The 23,187-nt window shown below is 38.7% G+C and overlaps 1 protein-coding gene across 1 annotated transcript in view; it reads left to right on the top strand.

Moving 5' to 3' along the window:
- LOC120739982 (uncharacterized protein C14orf132-like) overlaps positions 1-18,093 on the top strand; it is a 32,144-nt gene extending 14,051 nt beyond the window's left edge. Inside the window, 2 exon segments of the mRNA XM_040042022.1 lie at positions 15,415-15,567; positions 15,569-18,093. Of these exon segments, the coding sequence (XP_039897956.1) occupies positions 15,415-15,567; positions 15,569-15,652 (237 nt within the window). The 3' untranslated portion in view covers positions 15,653-18,093.
- Positions 18,094-23,187: the final 5,094 nt, after the last annotated feature.

Here is a 23,187-nt window from a genome sequence, read left to right as displayed (position 1 = left end):
GAGTCTTTTACAAGCTCAAGCAGAGGAAGTGAGATTCTCAAATTAGCCTACAGAGCAGATGACAATATTGTCATTGTAACCACTGTTGGATAAGTTCACCTCATTGTTTGTGTAATATTAGACATTAGATTAGTCTCCTTAAACAGCAAACCTCTCTTTGGGAAGACTTGCCTTTGCAGTACAATGCATGTGTGTGTATGTAACACAGACGGGAGACAGAAGTGTGCATGATATGAAATGCGTCGTTGCCCACCTCTCAATTTTAAATACACGTAGACATTGAGGGCTAGCAGGAGGGACTATGCGCTTACCTGCTGCTCTCTGGCAGGTAGCTCCATGCCCTCCTGGGTTTTAATTGCGCCTTAGAACACACATGCATCAACACTACAATGAGCGGGTGGAGGGAGGTTTGGAGTCTTCTCTCACCCCCATTCTCTGCGACCTGCTGGAGCGGGGGGGCTAGGAGGAGTTGGCCGTCCGACTGCGGTCTGGGGTGTGGGGCCTCCCTGCTGCTGCGGAGTCGGGGCGGTCTGCCTCTCCCCACCGCAGGGAAAAGGGTAACATCACCTGGGTCTGGGTGCAGTTCCCCCCTCCAAGGGCAAGGGTACCTAGACCCGGTTCGTAGAGTACGCTTGGGGAGTGTGATCGTGTGTACAGCGTCTCTTTATGTCTGTCTCCACGTTGGTTGAGTGTGGAGTAAGTGCATATGAGAGCATGAGGGTGGGAATGGATGTTTGTGTCTGTGTGTGCCTGTATGTCTGTGTCTATATGTCAGGTTGGGTATCAGACGCCACCTCTCTGGGGACATCTCAGGCCCTCCAAGGTTTGGAGGCCTATCTCCACCCACCACCACTTCCCCTGCCAGTGGCGGACTCCCTCAGGTATCGGTGAGTTGGTGGTTCTTTGTGTCTGGGGGTGGGCGTCCGGGGACACACCGGCTCACTCCTTGGCGGCCGCTTATCGGGGCCTGGAGCCTGGGGCTCGCTGGGGCCACTTCGGAGGTGGGGTGCCCCCGGCCTCTCGGCCTGGGGCTCGGTCACTCAGGCACAGCTGGCTGCCGGCGGAGCTCACGGGCACGTCACTGCAACCCCCCCTGGCTTCTGCTCCGCGGCTGCTGAGTGAGCCCTCATCTGGGACTCTCCTCAGCTCTTACTGGGACAGTGGCGCGGCTGCCCCTCTGTTGGTCTTCCTTGGTCTCTTGTGTTCTGGGGGCCTCTGGATGTCTGGAGTTTTGATCTCCTCCATACCTGCTTCATACCCTGGAGGACGGGGCTGTGGCTCCCCACACTCCCTAGCAGATCGTTACATGGAGAAACCTTTGGAATGCAAGCATGCTGATCCACACAGGTATGCACACAGGTGTACACACGGGTATTCACAGACACGGACTACAGCTTTCTTGGCTGCTGCCTCAAAGCACATTGTGCGCTGTCTATCTTGCGTGCTGCACAATATCGTTTATTATTTAGTATCTACTGATATCTACTGCTAGCTAGTTTATTGTGATGGTGCTGTTTTTTTTATTATGTTGCTCTTTGTTGTTTGCTTTCTCTTCTGTTTTTTTTCTCCATACAGGTGACCCAGGTGTTTTGTTTGTTTGTGTTTTTTTTTTTTCTTCCCCCCCCCTTCTCACCGTCTCTTCTCCCCTTTGGTTTTCTCTCTCTCCCTCTTTTTCTTTCATTCTTTCTCCCTGTCCTATCCCCCAGTAAAAAAAAAAAAAAATGAAATGCGAGATTTTTATTTGAATACTGCAATTTGCACATCATTATTGATAATTACAATGACATCTACCTTGATATAATTTACAAATGCAGTAGTCTTAAGGTACGTAGGCATGTGGAGGAGAATGTGGTTCCTTGAATCACTGACCCTGAGATTGCTTAAAATTCAAATTCAAATTCAAATTCAAATTTTATTTGTCACGTACACAGTCATACACAGTACGATATGTAGTGAAATGCTTGGACAACTGCTCGTGACCTAAAGAAAACAAAAAAGGAAAAGGCTATGAATAAGATAGGAAATAAATATGAAAAATTAAAAAGGGTAAATTTAACTAGGAAGGAATAAAATATAAATTAAGGTTAAAAATGAAATAACTGTACAACACAAATTAGAATGAAGGGTAAATTTAACTGGGAAAGAATAAGATAAAATATATAAATTAAAGTTGAAAATAAAATAACTGTACAACAAAATACACAATATAGAACTATATAAGAATGTATGAAGAAATATAAATAAATATATACACAATAACAGCAGCTGTACAAGTATTAACTGGAAATGAAGAATATAATGTCCAGTGTTGTGCAATCCACATGGAGAGCTACTCGTCATTTCAATAGCTGAAAAGATGATTCTTCATCTTATTGCCAACTGCTTTGTACTTCAGATAATGAAGTAGATGTGGGTCTTTCTGCTTGGCCTGTATATTAAGAGTAAGAGCAAAGAAGAGCCTGCCCTGCAGCACATCACCTTAAGCCTTAGTCTTACATGAGCGGACACTCAATTCAGCACTTTCGTCTCTGCGCTTGGTTTCTCTGTAGTGAATGAGCAGACATGGATGGAGATGTAGCTGTGGCTGACAGCAGCAACATATACAGCAAGTGCATGGTCTTTTCTAATCTCTCACAAGTGTTCCTTATATACACATTCAACCTGTTTGCCCTGATACTTACCAGTAAAGTTTGAGAATGAAAACCAGATCACTCTATGTACTGAACTTTATAGATTTTACTGAGATTGGGAAATAGAATAAACTCTGTCCTTAAAATCTCAAATGCAAATTCAGTTTAACTCTTCTAGTAGCATATTTCTAGATTTGACCATGATAAAGATTATTTAATCCTGTAAATGAGCCCAGATGTTTGTTTGTTTTTGAGGGTACAGGTCTCTACTCGTTATTTGCTAAAGAGTGTCTCTGAGATGGGCTTATGGTTTGCATCTTTTTTTTTTTTAGGAGACTGAAAATATGACTGAAATGAGTTAAGGCACAAATAAAAACCCTGTAAAAAGTCATGAAAGTAGATTTGCTTTGAGATTTGAGTTATCAGTTCACTTTTATGATCTTACTGCCTTCATTTGCCTCATATGGTTTTGTAGAAAAGGGTAGCAAGTTAATCAGCATTTATTGTGTCCATATATTGTGACAACCTTGCTTGAGGTGGAACAAAGACAAGTGCCTGCCAAATGCAGATGCAACAGCTCCACATGATTCATCATCTGAATTATACAAAGAAATATAATAATGTTCCAGATATTTTTCAGCTTACACAGCTCATACAAACATAACAAAGCTAACAAATTTTAATGAGTGAGTATTTTATTTGTATGTTACTAATTAGCAAGTATCTGCCCGCATTCATAGTGGGTGTGTCAGTAATTAGTATACCACATCTGCAGAATTGGCTTACTTGTACCTCCAAAAACAAAGGTAGCAGTGGCTAAATTTTTTACACAGATACATGGATATTGATTAATTTATTTAAGAAAATAAATCTAAAAAGCAAAACACTTTTGAAAGACTTGCCCGCTTTGTTTGTAAAATGAAGTTAATGATCCAGCTCACAATTCTTTGTGTAAAGGCAGGAACTCAGCATCTCAGGCAGTTTTAGACTTTGAGGAATAATGTGATGATTTGAAAAGTCTGAATGCTTGCATCAATAACAATTATGTGTATCACGAATAGAGCCTAAAGAGGTAGTCAGCACATTAATCATCTAAATAATAGAGCAGAAAAAAATAGATTTTCTAGACTGCCAGCCTCTGATTTGATCTCTTCAGTTCGTTAAGACTTGCTTTGGAGGATATAGAAGTGAAATCCTGAGTCATCTTTTAACTTTTCAGCTCCATTTTCCCTTATTTCTGGTGTTTTTAAGGTGCTGCTGACTGATGCCATTTTTAGCTTTAGGATTTCTCCTTGTTTTGTACCTGTGTGAACCTTGTGAGTAATGGATGAAGGTATAACAGACCTAGATAGGCACTAAACATACCTCGACTTTAAGACTCCCCTTGATATTTGATGTATAATCAGCCAATTCATCTCAGCGTCTCTGAATAATTGTCTGTCTTTCACTCTTTCTTGTTGCTATAAATCCTTATCTGTCTGCTCCTTGGTGTGATCTAGTTGGAATAAGAAATCAGTCTTTGTTTTGGTGCAATTTAATGTTTTGTAAGCTGATGGATTTAGTTTAATCTCACATTATAAGTTTTCACACTACTGCTAATTACAAATGTGCGAGTAGCAGACACTGAGTAATTACCCCCAGATGTGAACATGCATTATTACAGATATTGTGTTTCAAATAAATGTGGCCTTTTTCTTTAGCCGTCCTACTTTTAATGCATTGTGAGTAGCAATAATGGGGGAAAAGAAAGGTATAAAGTCGAGGTCAGACACAAAACCAGGAACGCTGATCATTTATAATATCTAAGAAGTATATTAAACTTTCTTCAGTCCTGCTGAATTTCCACTGACCTGACAGATTGATCGAGGCGTCAAGTGAGGATCACTTGGGCTACACTTGTTCTATTGAGTTATAAGATTTATTAAAAAATGCTGCTGGGCTGCTGAGACAGGGAAAATCAATGAAAGCAGAGGTGTAAATCTGACCAGTAGGAACCAAAGGGGTTTAACACTACCGTGCTGGTGAAGAAACCTTTTAAAAACCCTTAAGATTTATGGTATGACTACCTCAATCTGCTACAGTTTACTAAGGAATATGCTAAATTCAAAGTTTTTTCTTGGTGCCTACAGCCCTATAGAGAAGAGTGGTCAGAGTGGTATATTTATTTACTTCCCTGATTAGTACTGTAATTCAGTTTCATCTGTAGAGAGCTAATGTTACCAAAGCCCAAAGTCAATATAGTTCTGCAAAGCACGCCTCCAGAATCTGCAACTTTTTGTTGTCACATAAGGAAACAAAAAAATATGCTGAAATTGAAATGTAATGTAATACTCAATGTATTCAATGTAATACATTTTAATATTGCCCAAAGGTTTCTTTCTATGAGATCTGTGCTGGCTCTTTGCAGGCTATTTGTCTGCAATCTGGTGCTTTCACGAACTCACGAATCTCGTCATTGTTGACTTTAACAATAATACATCTGCCTGCTTGAGAGTGTTGTAACCAGGTCAGTGTAGACGTTGCAAAGCTGTTTTTACCATAGAAATAATTCTGTCATCCCACCCTCTATATGTCTACTGTGGTCTTTCGGGGATTTGGAAGTGGCTGAGCTATCAGTGCTTTCCTTCTGCTAAAGAAAGTAAAAGATTGTTCATTTGGTAACTTCTACGGTTTTCTTCAGATGTTATATCTGCTTCATTTGTCGTGAAACAACATGGAAAAATGCTTCAACTGGCCATGAAATTACCCATTAGTCATTAGGCCTCTGAAAATGGGGTAATATGCATAAAATAACTTTAATTACTAGAGTTAACATTTATTATTTGATTTCAAATCCACAGAGGTGGTGTACAGAGAGAAAATGACAAAAAATTTGGTCTGTTTCCAACAAAGTTTGGACCTACATAAAAAGAACTTCTTCATTTTTAGGGGTTCAGTAGATTTAAGCTATAAATCTGAAATACATCAACAAGAATGACAGTCCACAGCTGTGTTATGAGCTCTGAGAGAGAGTATTTAGGCACAGCAGTGTTTCAGATAAACGCTAACATCAGCATGCCAATATGCTAACAATTACATTGCTAACAAGCTGATTTTTAGTAGGGCTGTGTCCAGAATCACTCAGTCTGCTGTGTCTATCCAACAAATGATGTACCTATATATACATTTTGATGTTGTGCAGATATTGTAGCCTGTCATCATCACTGGTACTGTGGGATTCTGAGTGTAAAATTCGTTCTCTCAGTAGACTCTTTACTGCTGCCCATATTCATTGCTAATGAAAGCAGCAGGGTGGCGATGTGAGAAACCCGCCAGCCTTTTAGAGCAAGTCACATCTGTGAGCAGTTACATTTAGTATCTGTTGCTGGATGATCTCACTGTTCCACCTGTTTCACTTCTCTGAGAAGAGCACTGATTAGACAGGATTAGATTTAAGTGTAGTAATACATGTCTTATGCTTATGTACAGTTTTAGGTCATCTCACCACAAAGGTGGTTTCACTGTAACTTAATGATTAGACATGCGTTCAGCAACTATTTTGGGGTGTGGTTGATTGACATCCTAATGTCTTTGCACATGGGTGAACCAGCAATAAATAATTCTGAAGAAATAAATGTCACTTTCAATAAAAATCATATTTTAGTAACTAAAATAACTGTTTGAAATCATGCTGACATTCTGATAAATATTTAGTTATACTCCTTCAAATAAACAGTTTATTAAAAATGTATTATAGGAGGTTTGGGTTTTGGACATCAATTTTGGACATTGTAAAAATAAATAAATAAATAAGAACACCCTTCAGTAGAAAAAAAAAAGATCTTTCTGCCTTTCGATGGTGTGTGATATTCTCCGTGGACATGTTTAACTAAATCATGATTTCAAAGCAGAAGAGTGTTTGTCTTCAAGCAACAAAATAACTTAATTGTGAAAATGTTGAAACCAAAGCCAAGATGGCTGTGACGACTGAGAAAATCAACAACTTTGTGTTTTCATTGATTGTGCTTGACTTTGCAAGCACAAAGTCAATTCTGAACGCAGCAGGGCTCCACTTCTGTGCCTGTTTGTTCTCTAAAGTACTCCTTGTTTTTTTGTGTGTTTTTTTTCTTCAAGAGTGCAAGTATTGAGTGTGATTTCAGTCTAGCGTCACTACACCGGTCAACAGTTTTTCAGAAAAATTTCTGCTTCTGAGATAAAATGTGCTGCTTCTTATTGACTTTCATGTGATGAAAAAGAACTGGCTATCTTTATCTTTTATTTTTTATTTATTTATTTTTAAATGTATTTACTTTATGGACCCATGTCCACTTTTTTTAGATGCATTTTATTCATCATAAACTGTCTGTCCATATATATAGTAATTTTTCATCTTGTTTCATTAAATAAGAATAAAAATATAATAAAACAAATAAAAATGATAAAGAAGTACTGAATGTAAAACATATTACTACTATTATTATTAAGTGTGGCATGACTCTGTTCACAGCCCTGTACTGAATTTATTTAGAGCCCCAGCCTGGTGGGCCAGGTCAAAATGTTCTGTCTAGGTGTGACTTCATCATTTACTCACAGTATTATTACATCTTTTTGGATGTCTCCAGAACCAAACTTTTTTATTATCTAACAATGTAGGACACCACTGCAAGAAATATAAGGATTATATTTCACCTGTGCAAGTTCTATATGCCTTTTCAGCATCACATTGTGAAGAAAATAAACAAATATATTATTTGTGGGATATTTCAGTCTACCTTTACTTTGCACATGCGTTTACATGTGGACGAGGAAAATAGAGATTCAGTCACACAACGTCAAAGGTGTGCGCCTTTTTTGACGTCACGCTGTGCGCCACGTTATTGTTTACGTGAGATGAATTTGTTTATGCTTTTCCTCCCAGGCTTCTAGACTTCTGATTGGCCAACATTTCTAAACGGTTAGGATCATATTGCCACCTGTTGCTTTGGCATTCTCTTAACAGCATTTGACTTTGTTTGTTGCGTTTACATGTGGACGAAAAACTGCACGTGTGGATGGGATTTTTTTTTTTTCTTTCAAAACAGAAATGGAAAATCTCTGTTTACAAAAATACCCATGTACGTGTGGATGTAGCCATAGATTTGCTGCAAATTGTAAGGTCAAATTTAAGGTCACAGGAGAGGTCAAAAGGTCAAATAGGAAAAAAAAGGTGTATTTGGATTTCATAGTTGATGCAATTCCAAATTGTAAGAGCCCAATTTCAACAAAATTTCAATTTCAATTTCAACAAAATTATGTTAATTTAAAAAAAAACCTTTTACCAACATTTCAGCTATTTTGGCTAAAATTCAGGTATTAAATAATGTTTTAGTCATTTTTACTGCAATGTAAAGCATCGTGTTCAATTCAAGTGACTCAAAATTTGGGATAAATAAACATCAGTACAGGAGGGGCACTGTTGCTTCATTGCAAGAAGGTCCTGGGTACCCCAGCCTCCCCCACAGTTCATAGACATGTTTTTTAATTAGTGCTTCTGAATTGTTTGCACTAATATTAGATTGACAAGCTGTCCAGGGTATATACTGCCCCCTGCTTTGTGACAACTGGGAAAGGCTTCAGCCCCCCGTATTCCTGTATTGGATAAGTGGAAGTAAATGGTTGGATGAAAGGAAAAGTTTGACTACATTTATTTCCACTTCACCAGTGGATTAATGCTGAGAACCACCTAGTTCTATCTGATTTTGTTTTAATGGTCATGCGTGAGTGCTTTTGTGGTTAGGTATATGTGTTGGTTTCTCCACTCTTCAGAGACATTTGTTTGGGCTTTTCTTATCTGGAATAAAAACCATTTCAGTTCAACACTTACTGGTGGTTTATCCCCCAGGAGGCAATTACAGTCCATTCTATTTCACAATTACTGTGATCATCCATGTAGGAGGACACAGCTCTAGGAACAGCTGGGACGAATAAATCAAAGCTGTGAGAGCTGAGCAGGTGGAATTGTACATTTTCACTGTATCATCTGCTGTAGATTGTAGTTTTGCTGCATGGTGTGTTGCACAGGTGTAGCCATCACTCAAAGCCAAGAAGGTGTGAAATATGCAAGTTAGGCAATTTCTCCGCTGTTATTGGAGTGAAGTTGTGTCCCAACTTTTTACTGTTGTAGTTTGTGTGTGTGTGTTGATTTCATTTAATATAATAAAAAAACAAAAAAAAAACACAGATTCAATTGGTTAAAGATGAACAGTAAGTTGCATTTTTACAGTTTTTTTTTTCTCAAATTTATTTTTTATATATGCTTGTTCATAGTTTTTGGTTTGTTATCCACACTCCTGTACTGATATATGTATATATGTGCAAATGTGTGAGTATTTTTTTCCTGAGGTGCCTGCAACAAACCCATTTGAGTGGCGTAAACTAATTCCATGCCACTCCAAGGATGGAAAGTTACACTTGAAAAATTTAGTGACTGCATGTCTTTTCCAAAACAAGGGCGTGTTGGCTTTGAATAATCCAGACCCCACTCTCAATAGCTTTAATTTTAACCACTTCATTTTCTCTCTTCTTCTATTCCATAGCTTCTGAATCCTAGCCCTTCGTGTTCAAATAAAGGATAAACATCTGCACAACATTACACAAAATACTACACTATCATATGTATTATCTGCACAGCTGGTCCTTTGAATTGAAGGAAAGAAGCTATTTGCACTTTTCGATAGCTACTGGAAATTGGGAAAGCGTGTAAATGTATCCAGGAGGCACAGATGTCAGGCAAATGTATTTGTTTAGCTGACTCAAGGAAGTGAATCATCGGAAAGTCAAGTTCCCTACTCCATGAATTTGATACATGCATGTCTGAAAATGTAGCCATATGAAATTATATTTTGTGGTCTCTCATTTTCAGACCTCGTATTTGAAATTTTTGAAAACAGACATTATCACAGAGGGGGAAACAGAGTATGATTCTGGTAGGATAGCCATAAAGTATGCCATAAGCCATAACCTTAACAGGAATCTGTTTACTGAGGTCATAAATCAAGTGAGAAGTCAATTTCTAATAGACTTCTGTAAAATCAGGCTTTTTTTTTTGCATCAATTTTGCAAAAAGTAACGCATTATGTTACTTGTTTATTCCCAGGAGAAAGTAATTTGTTACACTACTTGTTATATTACTTTTGCATTACTCTACAACATTGGCCTGGGGTGCAATGTCACATAACTACCAATTAAAACCTAAACCTTAGGCTGTAGTCTTGCACACCAACATAAATCTCTATCCAAATGAGGACACACAGTATCTTTATTTTACTGTTCCATAGTTGGAAACCAGGGCAAAGAGTGCTTCATTGATTAGACTTTAAGGTAGAATGAAAATGAAAATGATATTCATAAGTGTGCATGGTAAAAAAAATACAAGTTAGATTTTTTTTTCATGTATCCAACCATCATGCAGATAACTGCCAAACTTTTGAAATACAAGTAATGATAGATTACAAAAAACACACTATCTGTAAAGTGATTATTGAATTTAGTAATGTTTTATAGCATTGCATTACAAAAAAATGAAATGTGATATCAGCTGTGGTAGAAAGTAATATTACAAATTCCAAGTTTAAGGCATTTCCAAATCAACTTCATTTCTTAGACTAGGAGGACAAGGAGGTCTTTTTTTTTTTTTTAAAGCAACCATAACAAGTAGGTTGGAAAATCTTAACAGACAAATCTGATTACTTGCAAATAACAAACAGACAATCTCTCCTAATGACTGCATTTTACTCCAACAATGCTGAGTAAGGCCTTTAGTGGAAGAAGTTAGCTTTCCTAGTCCACTGCTTTTGTCAGCTACAAAAAAGTACTGTGCATAAAACAATTGATTTATTAAACACGTGACCATTTACGATGGGATATATCAACCACAATGCTATGAACATACCCATCCGGTGGCTGATTTTATACAGTCATAATTGTATCAAGACAACGTCTTATACCACAAGGCCTTCAAGAGTATAGAGAAAATATTACAGTAATTACACAAGTAATAGCTTTTTTTGAAAATCATCCTTTTTTTTTTTTTTACTCTGTTTACTTTGTGGTTGAAACACAAATATCCACAAGTTACAAAACAACCAGAGAAATTAGACTCTTTTCACCTTTCCCAGTGGGATACTCTTGAGTGCTGAGGTCATTTGTAAGGTTTCAATTTGGTACCAAGCTGGTCTGAAAGTGGCTGAATGTGGTTATTGAAGCCATTTAGCCACTTGTTCACTGTTATGTTGAGGAGATGAATGTTTCCAAATATCAGGAAACTTTAGTCAGTACTAGAGCTTTATCCTAGCAGTAATTCTTAGGGGACGGCCTCCATTTCCTGCCTAAATGTTCAAACGCTATGGGATGCATGTGACGTTGAAGGTTCTAATTTCCAGTGATCCATTAGTTTTTAACTGCTTGATGCTCTACTCTCATATGAATGAGCCACAGAGTAATTGTGGACTTGAAGTAGTTATAGAAGCAGTCCCACTTATCATCTGAACAAGAGGGCCAAACCTAGGGGATCAAATATTTATATTAAGACGTATTACTGAACTAGTATTTCACACGCTTCCATTATCCACTTCACTTTATTAGTATGAATACCCACTGATCCAGACAGCTTGCTAATGAGTCACCAATAAATAAAACATAAAGGTAAAGAATGCAGACAGCGTGGCACGCATCAGTTATTGTCTGATTGAACGTTAAATTAGGCAAGATGGAGATGGAGCTCTGAATGCAGGATAAGGTTACAATTAAGGTAGTGTCTAGAGATTAGAGTGAAATAATCAAATCAGTCACTTTTTGAGGAGAAAGGTTGGAGTTGGCTTGTAAAGGTATAAGGTAAACAAATAAACCTGTGGGACAGTATTTGAAAGACAATTCACACAGATCACTGTGCATGCAAATGTCATTACTGTCAGTTGTGTTGCAATTGTAGGTTTGTTTTAGAGACATGGTTAGATATATAGTATGACATTTTTAGGTGCGGCCTTGTGTAGTGTGGCGTAGTGTAGAGTTTTAGATCCCTCAGTTGAGTGAGTGGTACTGGCTGGGCAATTGGAGGGAAATTGATGGCCCTATTTAAAGCCAGTCTCTACCAGATGCAGGAGAGAGGAGAGCTGTGTCACCAGATCTATGTTATGTTAATTGAATTGTGGGCAGGTTTGTTAAGTTATACATTAAATTAAGTTCACTGTAAATAAATTGCTCACCTCTGGAAACCTGAAATGTCTGCATAGTCTGCTTCTCTACCACCTTCCTTGATGTTTGTGCCTGACTACTTCACAAATGGTGGCAGCAGTGGCTCCAGGCCAGTAGGTAGCAGCAATGCAGAAAGGGGCCAGACCAAAAAAGCACCAAGTGCCAATGGACTCTGCAAGTGAGGAGCCTCCAGTGTTCAATCAGCTAGAGGAAGCAGAGCAAGAGCAAGGTACTGAACTGCATAACCTTGCTGAACTTTCAAACCTCCTGCGTGGTTTTATGAGGCAACAAAGTGACAGAGAGGCCCAATGGGAACTGGAGAAGCAGCAGCAGGAAGATCGCTGGCGGAAAATTCAGCACCAGTTCACTCAGCTCCAGCAGGAAGTGCAATCAGAACGTCGAGAGCACCAGCTGTTATTAGAAGGTGCAACAGCAGATACAGAGACGCGTTTGAGGCCTACTGCGGAGCATCCAGCAATGCCTCAGCTACAATCTAACGTCATGGAGGCCGCAACAGCAACTCAGTCTGCCTCCTTAACAAGACCACCAGCTTGGAAAGGGCCTAAAATGCAGCCTTATCACGAGGACGAAGACATTGAGCATTACCTAACAACTTTTGAGAGGATTGCAAGCGGGTACCAGTGGCCACACGAGGATTGGGCATTACATCTTGCTCCACTTCTCACTAGTAAGGCACGAGCTAGATGCCTGCTAAAGAGATGGCCGCTGCTAAAGAGATGGCCGCTGCTAAAGAGATGGACTCTTCCGGAGAAGGACTTGGAGCAGTGTTGCTGCAGGGTGAGGATAAACGACCAGTGGTGCATATAAACCATAAGCTCTTTCCTAGGGAAATATTCCAATATTGAGAAAGAGGCACTGGCAATAAAATGGGCTCTGGATACATTAAAGTACTATCTAATGGGTGATGAGTTTGTTTTGGAAACTGACCATCGTGCATTACAATGGATGAACAGAATGAAAGACTCTAATGCCAGAATCACTAGATGGTATCTGTCCCTACAGCCATTTCGCTTCAGGATCCAGTATAGACCAGGGCACAGGAATGTGGTGGCTGATTTTCTGTCCCGTTCCATGGAGGAGTGAGTGCCTTAAGGGGGGGGGGAGTGTGACAAAGTGGAGGAGCAGTTGCAATGCTCTGTGTGTGGGCGTGTGGGCACATTGTACACATTATTCTGTTTCTATGTATTTGCTATTTGTTAAGTAACATTGCTTCACTCACTATCCCGGGTTTGTTTGTGTAAGCGTTTTGTTGCCGGCAAATCAAACATTCTGCAAATTAAGCTAAATACTCAGTTACATGTTTTTTTTATATTTTATGTTACAAATTAAGTCATTTGTTCATACTTACTTTGTTTGTCTTTTCAGTCATAAGGGGTTTCTTTTTCCATAGAGATGCTTCCTTTTGTTTGTGTTAAGGTTTAAAGTGATTTGTTGAATGTTTTTCCTTTCGTTAATACTGCCATTTAGTTGTGTAAATGTGCATGTTAGAAGTGTGTAGAGGTTTTGTGTTTTTTAGATAATCTGGGTAGAGTTTTAGATCCCTCAGTTGAGTGAGTGGTACTGGCTGGGCAATTGGAGGGAAATTGATGGCCCTATTTAAAGCCAGTCTCTACCAGATGCAGGAGAGAGAGCTGTGTCACCAGATCCATGTTATGTTTTGTTAATTGAATTGATTTGGGGGAAGTTTTGTTAAGTTATACATTAAATTAAGTTCACTGCAAATAAATTGCTCACCTCTGGAAACCTGAAATGTCTGCATAGTCTGCTTCTCTACCACCTTCCTTGACGTTCGTGCCTGACGTTCCTACTTCACAGGCTCCCACTGATTCTGATTTGCATTACATGTTGTTCGTGCGAACTTTTAATATAAAAAGAAACGTTAAAATGGATAAGGTTGATTTGAGATGCCACAGTGGGATGAGTCAGCACTTACAGTGACAGAATGGAGGGCAGAAAACACAGGTTGCTGGACCTCATGCATGCCTGTCTATCCCCATCATGCTCATGTGAACAGCAGGCGCTTTACAGGATGTGTCATGTCATTATTCACCACCAGGGGCCAATGAATGGAGAGCGGCAGAATGCTTTCTAAACAGTGTTTTTCCCTTGTGCGAGGGAAAGTGTGTGTGTGTGTGTGTGTTAACGTCTTTGTGCATTACCCCGTGTTCGGGAGAGAGAGAGTGAAGGTAAGCAAATGAGCAAGAGATAACGTCTGTGTAAGCGAGCACTCAACATGCCTCCGAGGTATTTTTAGAATGTTTTTTTGTTTTGTTTTTTTGCTGCTTCCCCCCCCCCCCCCCACCATCCTCTGCAGAGTTAGTTCTCCAGTCAGACAATATAATGGTCTGTCATGCATTTCTCAATCATGCACGTTGCTATAGCCAGAGCGTCAACATTTATAGGACTCGGACTCCTAAGCAATGAGTCATTTTCAGTTGTCATGTTTGAAATCTAATTTTCATATTTATCAAGCATACACACATGCTGTGTTTTTAAAAACTTATCCAGCAGTATCTGAAACTAAAAGGACACTCCATGCCTGTTTAGGAAACTTAACCAATTACCTTACAATCTGGCATGCTGGGTTTGGAGGGAAAGGGCATATTTGTCTTGGAGGTTTGATGTGCTGCATCATGTGTGTGGGGATTTGTGTTTTGTCTATGTCACATTATATTCTTTCATCAAAGACAAAGTCACTTAAAAACATTAATATTCAGTTGAATTAGATGAGAGACTACAGGCAATGCTGGGAACTCGGTAATAAATTAAATAAATTTTTAACTTTCTGAAAAAGGTCTGAAGCGATAATGTCAGTGCAGTTAATACGAACTCTTTGGAAGAGGAGGCCCTAACGGGACATTTGTCTACCATCATTTTTCAGACAGATTTTGTGCAACTGCTAAAGGGAGACAGGGATAATTCATGGTCAATTCTGATTGGCTAATTTTCTTGACCTTCTAAGACATGTCGAAAGTTGTGAGGTTAGTGTGTTGGTGAATTTTTAATGACAGATTTTCAGGAACGTTAACAATAAAAATAATAATGATTGTTATGAAATCAAGTAATTTTCACACTGATTCCTATTGGTGAATTTATACCAAAATATTGTGTTTTACAGTAGAAACACAGGCAAAATATAACAGTACAGACCACTTAAAATAACTTTATTATTCAAAGCCAGTAATTGCACCTTTACATCAACATTTTTAGTTTTATTCCATTTTATATTTACATTTTCACAAAAGGTTTCGTCCATACCTTGATATACTAAAAGCAACAGTTTATTCCTAAAAGCAAAAAAGATGATTGTTTATGTTGTCAAATGAACAACCAAAATCCGTCTGAAAAACTTATTTTTAAATGGTTTATGAATTTGTGACCTTTTTTATTCAGTTTTTATTTGGGAGTTTAGATTTAATTTCAGACTTCTTTTCTGCATGAAATGTAAGAATATACCTACAATCTTGTAATGTGAAAATAATTTTCTCTGCATCTTCCTTGAGTGCAAAACTTATTTTGTACTCTCTCCTCACTTTCCCTTCTCCCTTCCTAGATCCCTGTAATGACAGGAGCCTTCATGGACTCCTCGCCCAATGATGACTACAGCGGCGAGCACTCGCTCTTTAACTCCTCGGCCAGCGTCCATGCCGCTGCCTCAGCCGCTTCGGTACAAGGCCAGCAGGATGAGCCGCAGTCCATGTCCAGCTGATGCCATCTGGCTCTGGATTGCCATCATCGCCACTATTGGAAACATTGTGGTGGTGGGCGTTGTCTATGCCTGCACTTTCTGATGAACACATGCTGACAAAGACAACCCGCACACTCACACATCCTGCTTTTTCTCAGTCTCCGGACCCCCGAAGGAGGCTTTGTAGACAATCTCTCGCTCTCTGTGTCTCTCGCTGTCTTTCTTTTTATCCCTCACACTTTTTGGCAGGGAAGGGGAGGGACGGACCTGAGGGTGTAAAAGTAGCGATACTTGACAGTGACATATACACTGCTATACTTCTTCGTTGAGGGGAAAGACTGAAATTTGGCAGCATTTATCAGCAACAAGCACTTTTGAATGCTACAGCTTGAGAACTTGAGAATAAGGTTATGTGCACAGCAACTCTTTAGTTAAAAACAGAAAGAAATCTTTGCTCTCAACCATTAATCAAAAGGATTTTTTTTTAGCTTAAGTTTGTTTTCGTGTTTCTGCTCATACGACACTCACTTATTATGTAGGAGGGAGGATGGAGATTAAATGGGGCTTAAGATTCAGGTTGAACTGGGCCATCTGAAACAACCACCAGATAGTTGCTAAGCAATTTAGGACAAAGCAGCTTAATTATGCCACTGAACAGAGATGGTGCTTGTTAAAATATTTAGAAAGTGTTAAAATATCTGCAAGATAAGCAGCACTGAGATTCTCCTATATGCTGATGAAACGGAACATATGGTTATAATGATCATTAGTGTATTTGGTGTCTTTCTAAGGTGAAAGAACAGGAAACTGCATTCATTAAAGACACTTAAATTGACTGTTACAGCAGTGGCATGTCAATTACACAAAAGTAATTTTTCTAGACATCACCCCATGGAAGTGCATGTGCAGATGTCCAGCAGAGTCAGATCAAAACCAGCCAGTTCCCCAGTACACTCTCACAAGAGCTTGATGTATAGCACCTCTGAGAATAGAGGAGCTAACTGACCTGTGAATTCACAGCGAGTGAGTGGGCATGATTTGTCTGCTTTTTGCATGCTCTATCCTGAGAACTCTCCTTACCCAAAATAAACTGGGTATTTCCATTTGTGAGAATGCATCTGAACTTGACCATCTCATATTATCCTTTATGTGTGAGAAAGGCATCTGGTTAGTGCGCTGACCAGATTCTCATAATAGTGAGTTAGGAGTAATGACTTGTTGTCGTCATGCCCTTAATGTCAAATTCCTTCAGTAAAAGTGGCTATTACAAAATCTAATCATATTGTCATAGTCTGCTTAGATAGGACTAGATAGATGTGAACAAAATGTAATTAGAAGCACAAATCAAATTAAACACACACAGCTTTTTTCCCCTGCTCAACCTTTTCCATAGTTGCTTTTTCACCTATAAGCGATGTATTTCATCACCCAGCAGCAGAAGGTGGAAGTTTCTGATATTACAGTTGTACTGTAAAAACAGTAAATGTATGTATCCCGAAATGATGTAACACTAAGCAGAACTGTGGTAAACCTTGTTATAAATATGTTCAGCTATGTATGAAATCTCATATATAGTTGTCCTTTAAAATTTTCACCACTGGAGGTCATTTGTTCTGTGTTAGTGTGGATGGTAGTGCCAGCTTTTCAGTGGCAAGTAGTTCTTGTCCTAAAGGGGTTACAGTAACTTTACCTTAAGACCCAAAGATACAAATTGGTTTTCACATGAAACATACCATACGATGCACTGCACTTACACTGAAAATGTAGCTAGTAGGCTTTGATCTGCTAATTGATGTTTGTGCTTTGGTTAAATGTCCCTTACAAGCTGCAATGGAAAATTATACAAATATGGGCCTACTAAAGTCGGCAAGTTGTTTTATCTGTCAACTGTTCTATTTTTTTAGTATGATAAACTGACTGTTTTCCATAAGCCTTGATTATACTCCTTTGTGGATATGAACACAGACAGCTGGAGACAGTACAGCCGAATAGTCATTCTTGTTATACTTATCTGAAGTTTGCCGCCTGGGGCGCGTGCGTAGTTGGTGTATTGTAATGTAAAGTCTCCAAATTAGTCTGTGTGGGTCACAAAACATGGCAGGCATGTGGATAGCCACATGAATCCTCAACCTCACTGTCTGCTGAAAAATTTGACATCATTTGGACCCAAGTGGACCCACGTTGAAAGTATAATCAAGGCCTTAGAGGGTTGATAGCTCTTTGCTCAGACAAGTAAGTCATGTTTTCCTGGGATTTAGACATTACCAGTATATAATCCAGTCTTGTAAACACCATAACTGTTCAAATGTTCATACACTAGAAAGAAAAAACTGGCTTACTGTATGTATTGTACTATGTAAAGTAAAATTTAGACACTCAATTACTATAAGAGGACTTTTCAAGCCTGTTATTTTTAATAAAGTGTTGATGTAGAAATATTTAGAAATGTTGTAAACCACATACACAATGCTCCTTTTGTAAAGACATATGCTACTATTAAAATTTATGTACTAATGCAAAATTGGCTTTCTGTATTGACTTAAGAAGCACACACTTATATTTACTGAAATGTCACAAAGATGGATTAAAATGCAAAATATGTGGCTTTGTACGCCGATTGCAGAAACAAGAATTTGTTTCAGTTTCATCTTCAGCTGAATCACCTGGTTTTGTTCTCAGTGAAGCCAGTTCTCTGGCAGACATCAGTGCTGTTTGCTGCTTAGCCATCAGGTGAGATTGATTCTAAGCTCAAATCACGCCATCTGTCATTTTGACACAAGCACCACTTGTTTAAAAATTACCTGGATTTTGTTCTCTGCAGCACTTAGCTACTCTGACTCTCTAAACTCATACTTGTTTTGCTGAACAAACAGGAAGGCTGCAAAAAGCAAGCACTTTAAAAAACTTGAATGGGTGTAGAAAGTGCATCTGTATCCTGCTAAATAAGTAACAGAGATATCAGTGTATTTTCAGCAAATCAATGCAACAACAGATAGATGAGAAACATTTGACCTAGATGTATTTTGAGATGTACAGACATGGTTGCTATCATGAATAGTCATCAAACAAATAGACAAAACTAAAACAATGTGATTTTTTGTTTTTTTGTTTTTTATAGAGAAGAGTCACTTTAGCTCGATTAATAGTTAAGTGACTTAACTAATGTACAGTCATGTGGAAAAAGTTCCTTTTTAGTTTAAAGGTTTTATGTATCAGGAATAAGAAGATAAAAAATAAAAACATCTGGTCATCTCACCCTTCTGAAATTAGTAAAATTCAACCTCAGATGAGTGAAACATTAACAAACTAAGCCTAAACGCAGCAGCAGCGTGAGGGGAAAAGTAAGCACATCCCATGACCCAGCTTGTAGAATCACCTTTAGCAGCAATAACTTGAAGTAATTGTTTTCTGATTTTATCAGTGTCTCTATTTGATATGGAGGAATTGTGGCCCACTCTTCTTTGTAACGTTGCTTCACTTCAGTCAGGTTAACGGCTGGTTGTTGACTGGGCCATTCCAGCGCTTTGATTCTTTTCTTTCTCAGCCATTCTGTTGTAGATCTGCTCCTTTGCTTTTTACCAAAGTCCTGTAGCATGATGGCTGATGGATTTAGCTGATACGTATCCTCGTCTCATAAGGAAGCAGTAAGGTTGTACTTTTTTTCTGCACGTTGGTTCAGTTTTTGTTAAATACTTAATAACATTTTGTAATAAGTTGTTTATCTGAGGTTGTATTTTCCTTATTTTAAAGTAGAAGTAAGAACTTCTACAATTATGTTTGATATGAAACTTTATAACTGAAAGGTGTTTTTTTAGAACATTTTTTAATCCTAGAATAATTTATTTGCAGAGGTTTGAGATTAAACAAACAAACAGCCATCCTGATGTCAAAAGCACTGAGGGATCACATTCCTAATTTCATGTAAATGCAGTGATCTTTACCTCATCCTAAGAACTGAGTAAGTCCTTTCCCAGTTGAAATGCCAGCCAGACTTGGTAATATGTGGATCAGCTCCTTTCAGATTTGCCTTGAGCATTTCTGATCCCCCACCAGCAGATGAGATACAGATGGAAGCAAAACTGAATGCACATGATCTTCGAACAACCTTCACATTGCTTCCGCAGCGTTGCGCCTTCTATCCTCCAAATCCGATCAAACGACTCAGTTGGGGGAAATAAATCCCTAGGGTCTCACAACAGCCGCTGACTCCTAGAGGGAAGTAAGGCCAGTTTTATTTATAAAGCCCCAAATCACAAATCACAAACATGCCTCAGAAGGCTTTTCACAGCAGCCGGCGTCCTCTATTCTTAACTCCATCAAAGAAAATAAATAACTATTGACCTTGCCTGGGATAATTTATGCTAATGTGGGGTAATCATTACACTTTTAGGTGATGGCTTTGTGAAATGCACATTAGTTGAGACTTCAGCTCTCATACGGAGAAAGTGAAATGACACTGACTTTGCCTGTGAATAATAAATGTTTATTTCAACCTAGCTGGAAAAAAAAATGTTGTGAAGTAGTATGTGGGGAGAGGCTGTCTCACTCCTCCACTGTTGGCCCAGAGTCTCACAGGATGTAACGCTTCAGCTTGAATCGCATCCAGTTGAGAGTGAAAGGTTGGTGACGAGTTGCTGGATATGCTAATGTATGCCAAGCTGCTTAGACACATCTTATCAAACTGTCACTTTAGAGACACATGGGGACACACAGTACACTGTAATAGTAATTAAATACCAAATATAAACAAAGACAATGTCTGCAGCTTTCTGCCACTATAGTACTTTTTTTCTTCTTAAACAAAAGTTACTGGGCATTTCCATAAATCACATTTAATGCATAGTTAGAGAAATGTAAAAACATCTGCAAATTTGGAAATTTTCCTTCATTTTAAAATGATACATTGTATCAGAACATTTTACCAGTCTCAACAAAGAGGAAACGTTATCATCTGTGGTCTTATAAAAACCTCATAACAGCAAATTGTTATGTGTGAGAAAGCATTGCAACTCCAAGAGCAGAGGCAAGGCAAGATACCTGGCAGAGCTTGCTAGTGTTAGTATGTATGTGGGCGTTTGAAGGAGATCAGGTTTGTTACAGGCAATCAAATACGTCTGTGTTTTAAGAAGATGCACAATTGCATGACAGTTATAAGGATCCTATGTAACCAGATTAAGGTCTGACCATATTCATATTCATCTAGGTGAGATTGTGCCAGAACAACTAAATATTTATAGTCTACAGGGTGGGCCATTTATATGGATACACCGTAATAACATGGGAAAGTTACGTTGAAACCGAGCACACCATTGTTTTTCTTGTGACATTTCCAATAAGTTTGATGTGTCACATGGCCCTCTTCCTATTGAAAAAACAAAAGTTGTATCCAAGATGGCCGACTTCTAAATGGCCACCATGGTCACCACCCATCTTGAGGAGTTTGCCCCCTCACATATACTAATGTGCCACAAACAGGACTTTAATATCACCAACCATTCCCATGTTATTACGGTGTATCCATATAAACGGCCCACCCTGTATTTATATACTGTGTAAAAAAACAACAAAAAAACCCCAAAACGCTTTAATTATTTTATTGATCCACTGTTTTGATTTATTCCAGGTCTGCACTTGGGCGATCGTAGCTCAAGAGTTGGGAGTTCGCCTTGTAATCGGAAGGTTTCCGGTTCGAGCCCCGGCTTGGACAGTCTCGGTCATTGTGTCCTTGGGCAAGACACTTCACCCGTTGCCTACTGGTGGTGGTCAGAGGGCCCTGGTGGCGCCAGCCGGCAGCCTCGCCTCTGTCAGTGTGCCCCAGGGTTGCTGTGGCTACAATGTAGCTTGCCATAACCAGTGTGTGTGAATGGGTGGATGACTGGATATTTAAAGCGCCTTGGGGTCCTTAGGGACTAGAAAAGTGCTATACAAATACAGGCCATTTGCACTGGTATATGCTGCCACTCGCTTTACTTCATTGTAAAAAAGTTGCCAGTGCCACTGACTGACTGAATCTTGTTTTTCCTTCAGGGCTTATGTAGTCCTGCGAGCAACATTTAGCACTACAAACCTGAATACTCCGCTCACTGCCCCCAGTGTTCTCATACATGCATAACTGTAGCTCATACACCGAAGAATCCTGAAAAACACGGGAGCCCCAAGCCCCGAAACATTCATTCATTTACATTCTCAAATAGTAAGTAGACCGTGCTTGTTAGTTGGTTAGCATCATGTGTCCTAATACTTTCCACTGTTGCTCATGTTTGGCAAGAAAACTGTTTGTGCATTACGTATTTTGTTTTGATTAGATTTGATTTATTTTCAGGGTATTATTTTATGATATAGCATACAATAGTATTTCTGTTCCACTCCATCACCTGTCCACAGGCTTAATCATTTGGAAACATAATGATGTTTTACTCCCCAAGTTGAAAAAAAAAGTGTGTGTTGGTTACAGTGATATTGTCAGCACCATGTCTTGAGTCATGAGCTTGGCTGTGCAGTAGGGAGTTCAAATGAATGAATTTGTTGCGGCACACCACAATAGAAGGAGCCTAATGGAGATGCATTGGTTTGCCGGAGGTTCATGTTAATGGGTTTTCTGACTTGAGATTAGGTTGTTACTGGAATCGATACTGGGATTTTGCTCACACGTTTCAACTTGCAGTCACTTTCAAAACAGGAAAAAAAAGTGCCTCTTTCTATCAGATCACCAGCCTACTTTCGCTCCATATCACACTGTATTTGTTTAGCTCTGATGAAAAGAGACACTAATATGGTGCAAGTATCAGAGCATGACATGAGTTATGCTGTTTTTGCATCATCTGTAATTGACTCTAGCATGAGAATGATTTACGTCTTGAATAGGATATTTAGGATAATATTTTATGGCCTATCCAATGACTATGCAAGTAAATGAATGACAGCCGTCATCATTTTGAGATATTACAGAGATCTAATGTACTGGCCTTGTGTGATTTCATGTTTCATATATTTCATAGCTTCCAAATAGCAAGCTCTGTTCCATATGTGATCTACTCTGTGGAAGTATGGTTCAACTTATGCAACACCAACACTACTCCACTGTATATGCTACACACGAAAGCTCTAAGAATTATAAATGGAATGGATTATTATAAACCAACAAAGTGAATATTCAATAAACTACACATCTTAAAATGTTACAATTTAGTTGAGCATGTTTGTTTTGATGACATCTAGTCAGAAAAATCTTTGCTATTTAAAATATGCAGTGTCTTAAGGTTCAGCCTACAGTTTTTCAGTCAATAATTTACGTTCTTCCCATTGAATTTAATTCTTTATTGTCAACATTTATTTATTTAACTTCTTTTTTGTTATTTTGAGAAAGAAAATGTAAATATTGCCCAAAGTAAAATATCATTTCAAATTTGATTGGTAACACACAGACTGAATGGGCTATGGGCTTGTGCAGACAGATACTTCCTTATTGGTCCTTGTCAAGTTTCAGACAGAAAAGTCAAGTGTAAGGCATAGCAACAAAAAAGCCCAGAGTAGTAACACATTGACAGAATAAGGTAAATGTTTTGAGTAGGACTAATGACTGACTTTGGGTTTATGAAGTTATTATGTTCCAGTTTTTTGTATTCACTCTGCTGTTTG

The sequence above is a fragment of the Simochromis diagramma genome, unplaced genomic scaffold (genome assembly GCF_900408965.1).
Source record: "Simochromis diagramma unplaced genomic scaffold, fSimDia1.1 OVJJ01000304.1, whole genome shotgun sequence".
Classification (NCBI taxonomy): Eukaryota; Metazoa; Chordata; class Actinopteri; order Cichliformes; family Cichlidae; genus Simochromis; species Simochromis diagramma.
Note: the sequence above shows the minus strand (reverse complement) of the source record. Positions and strands in the feature narration are given on the sequence as shown.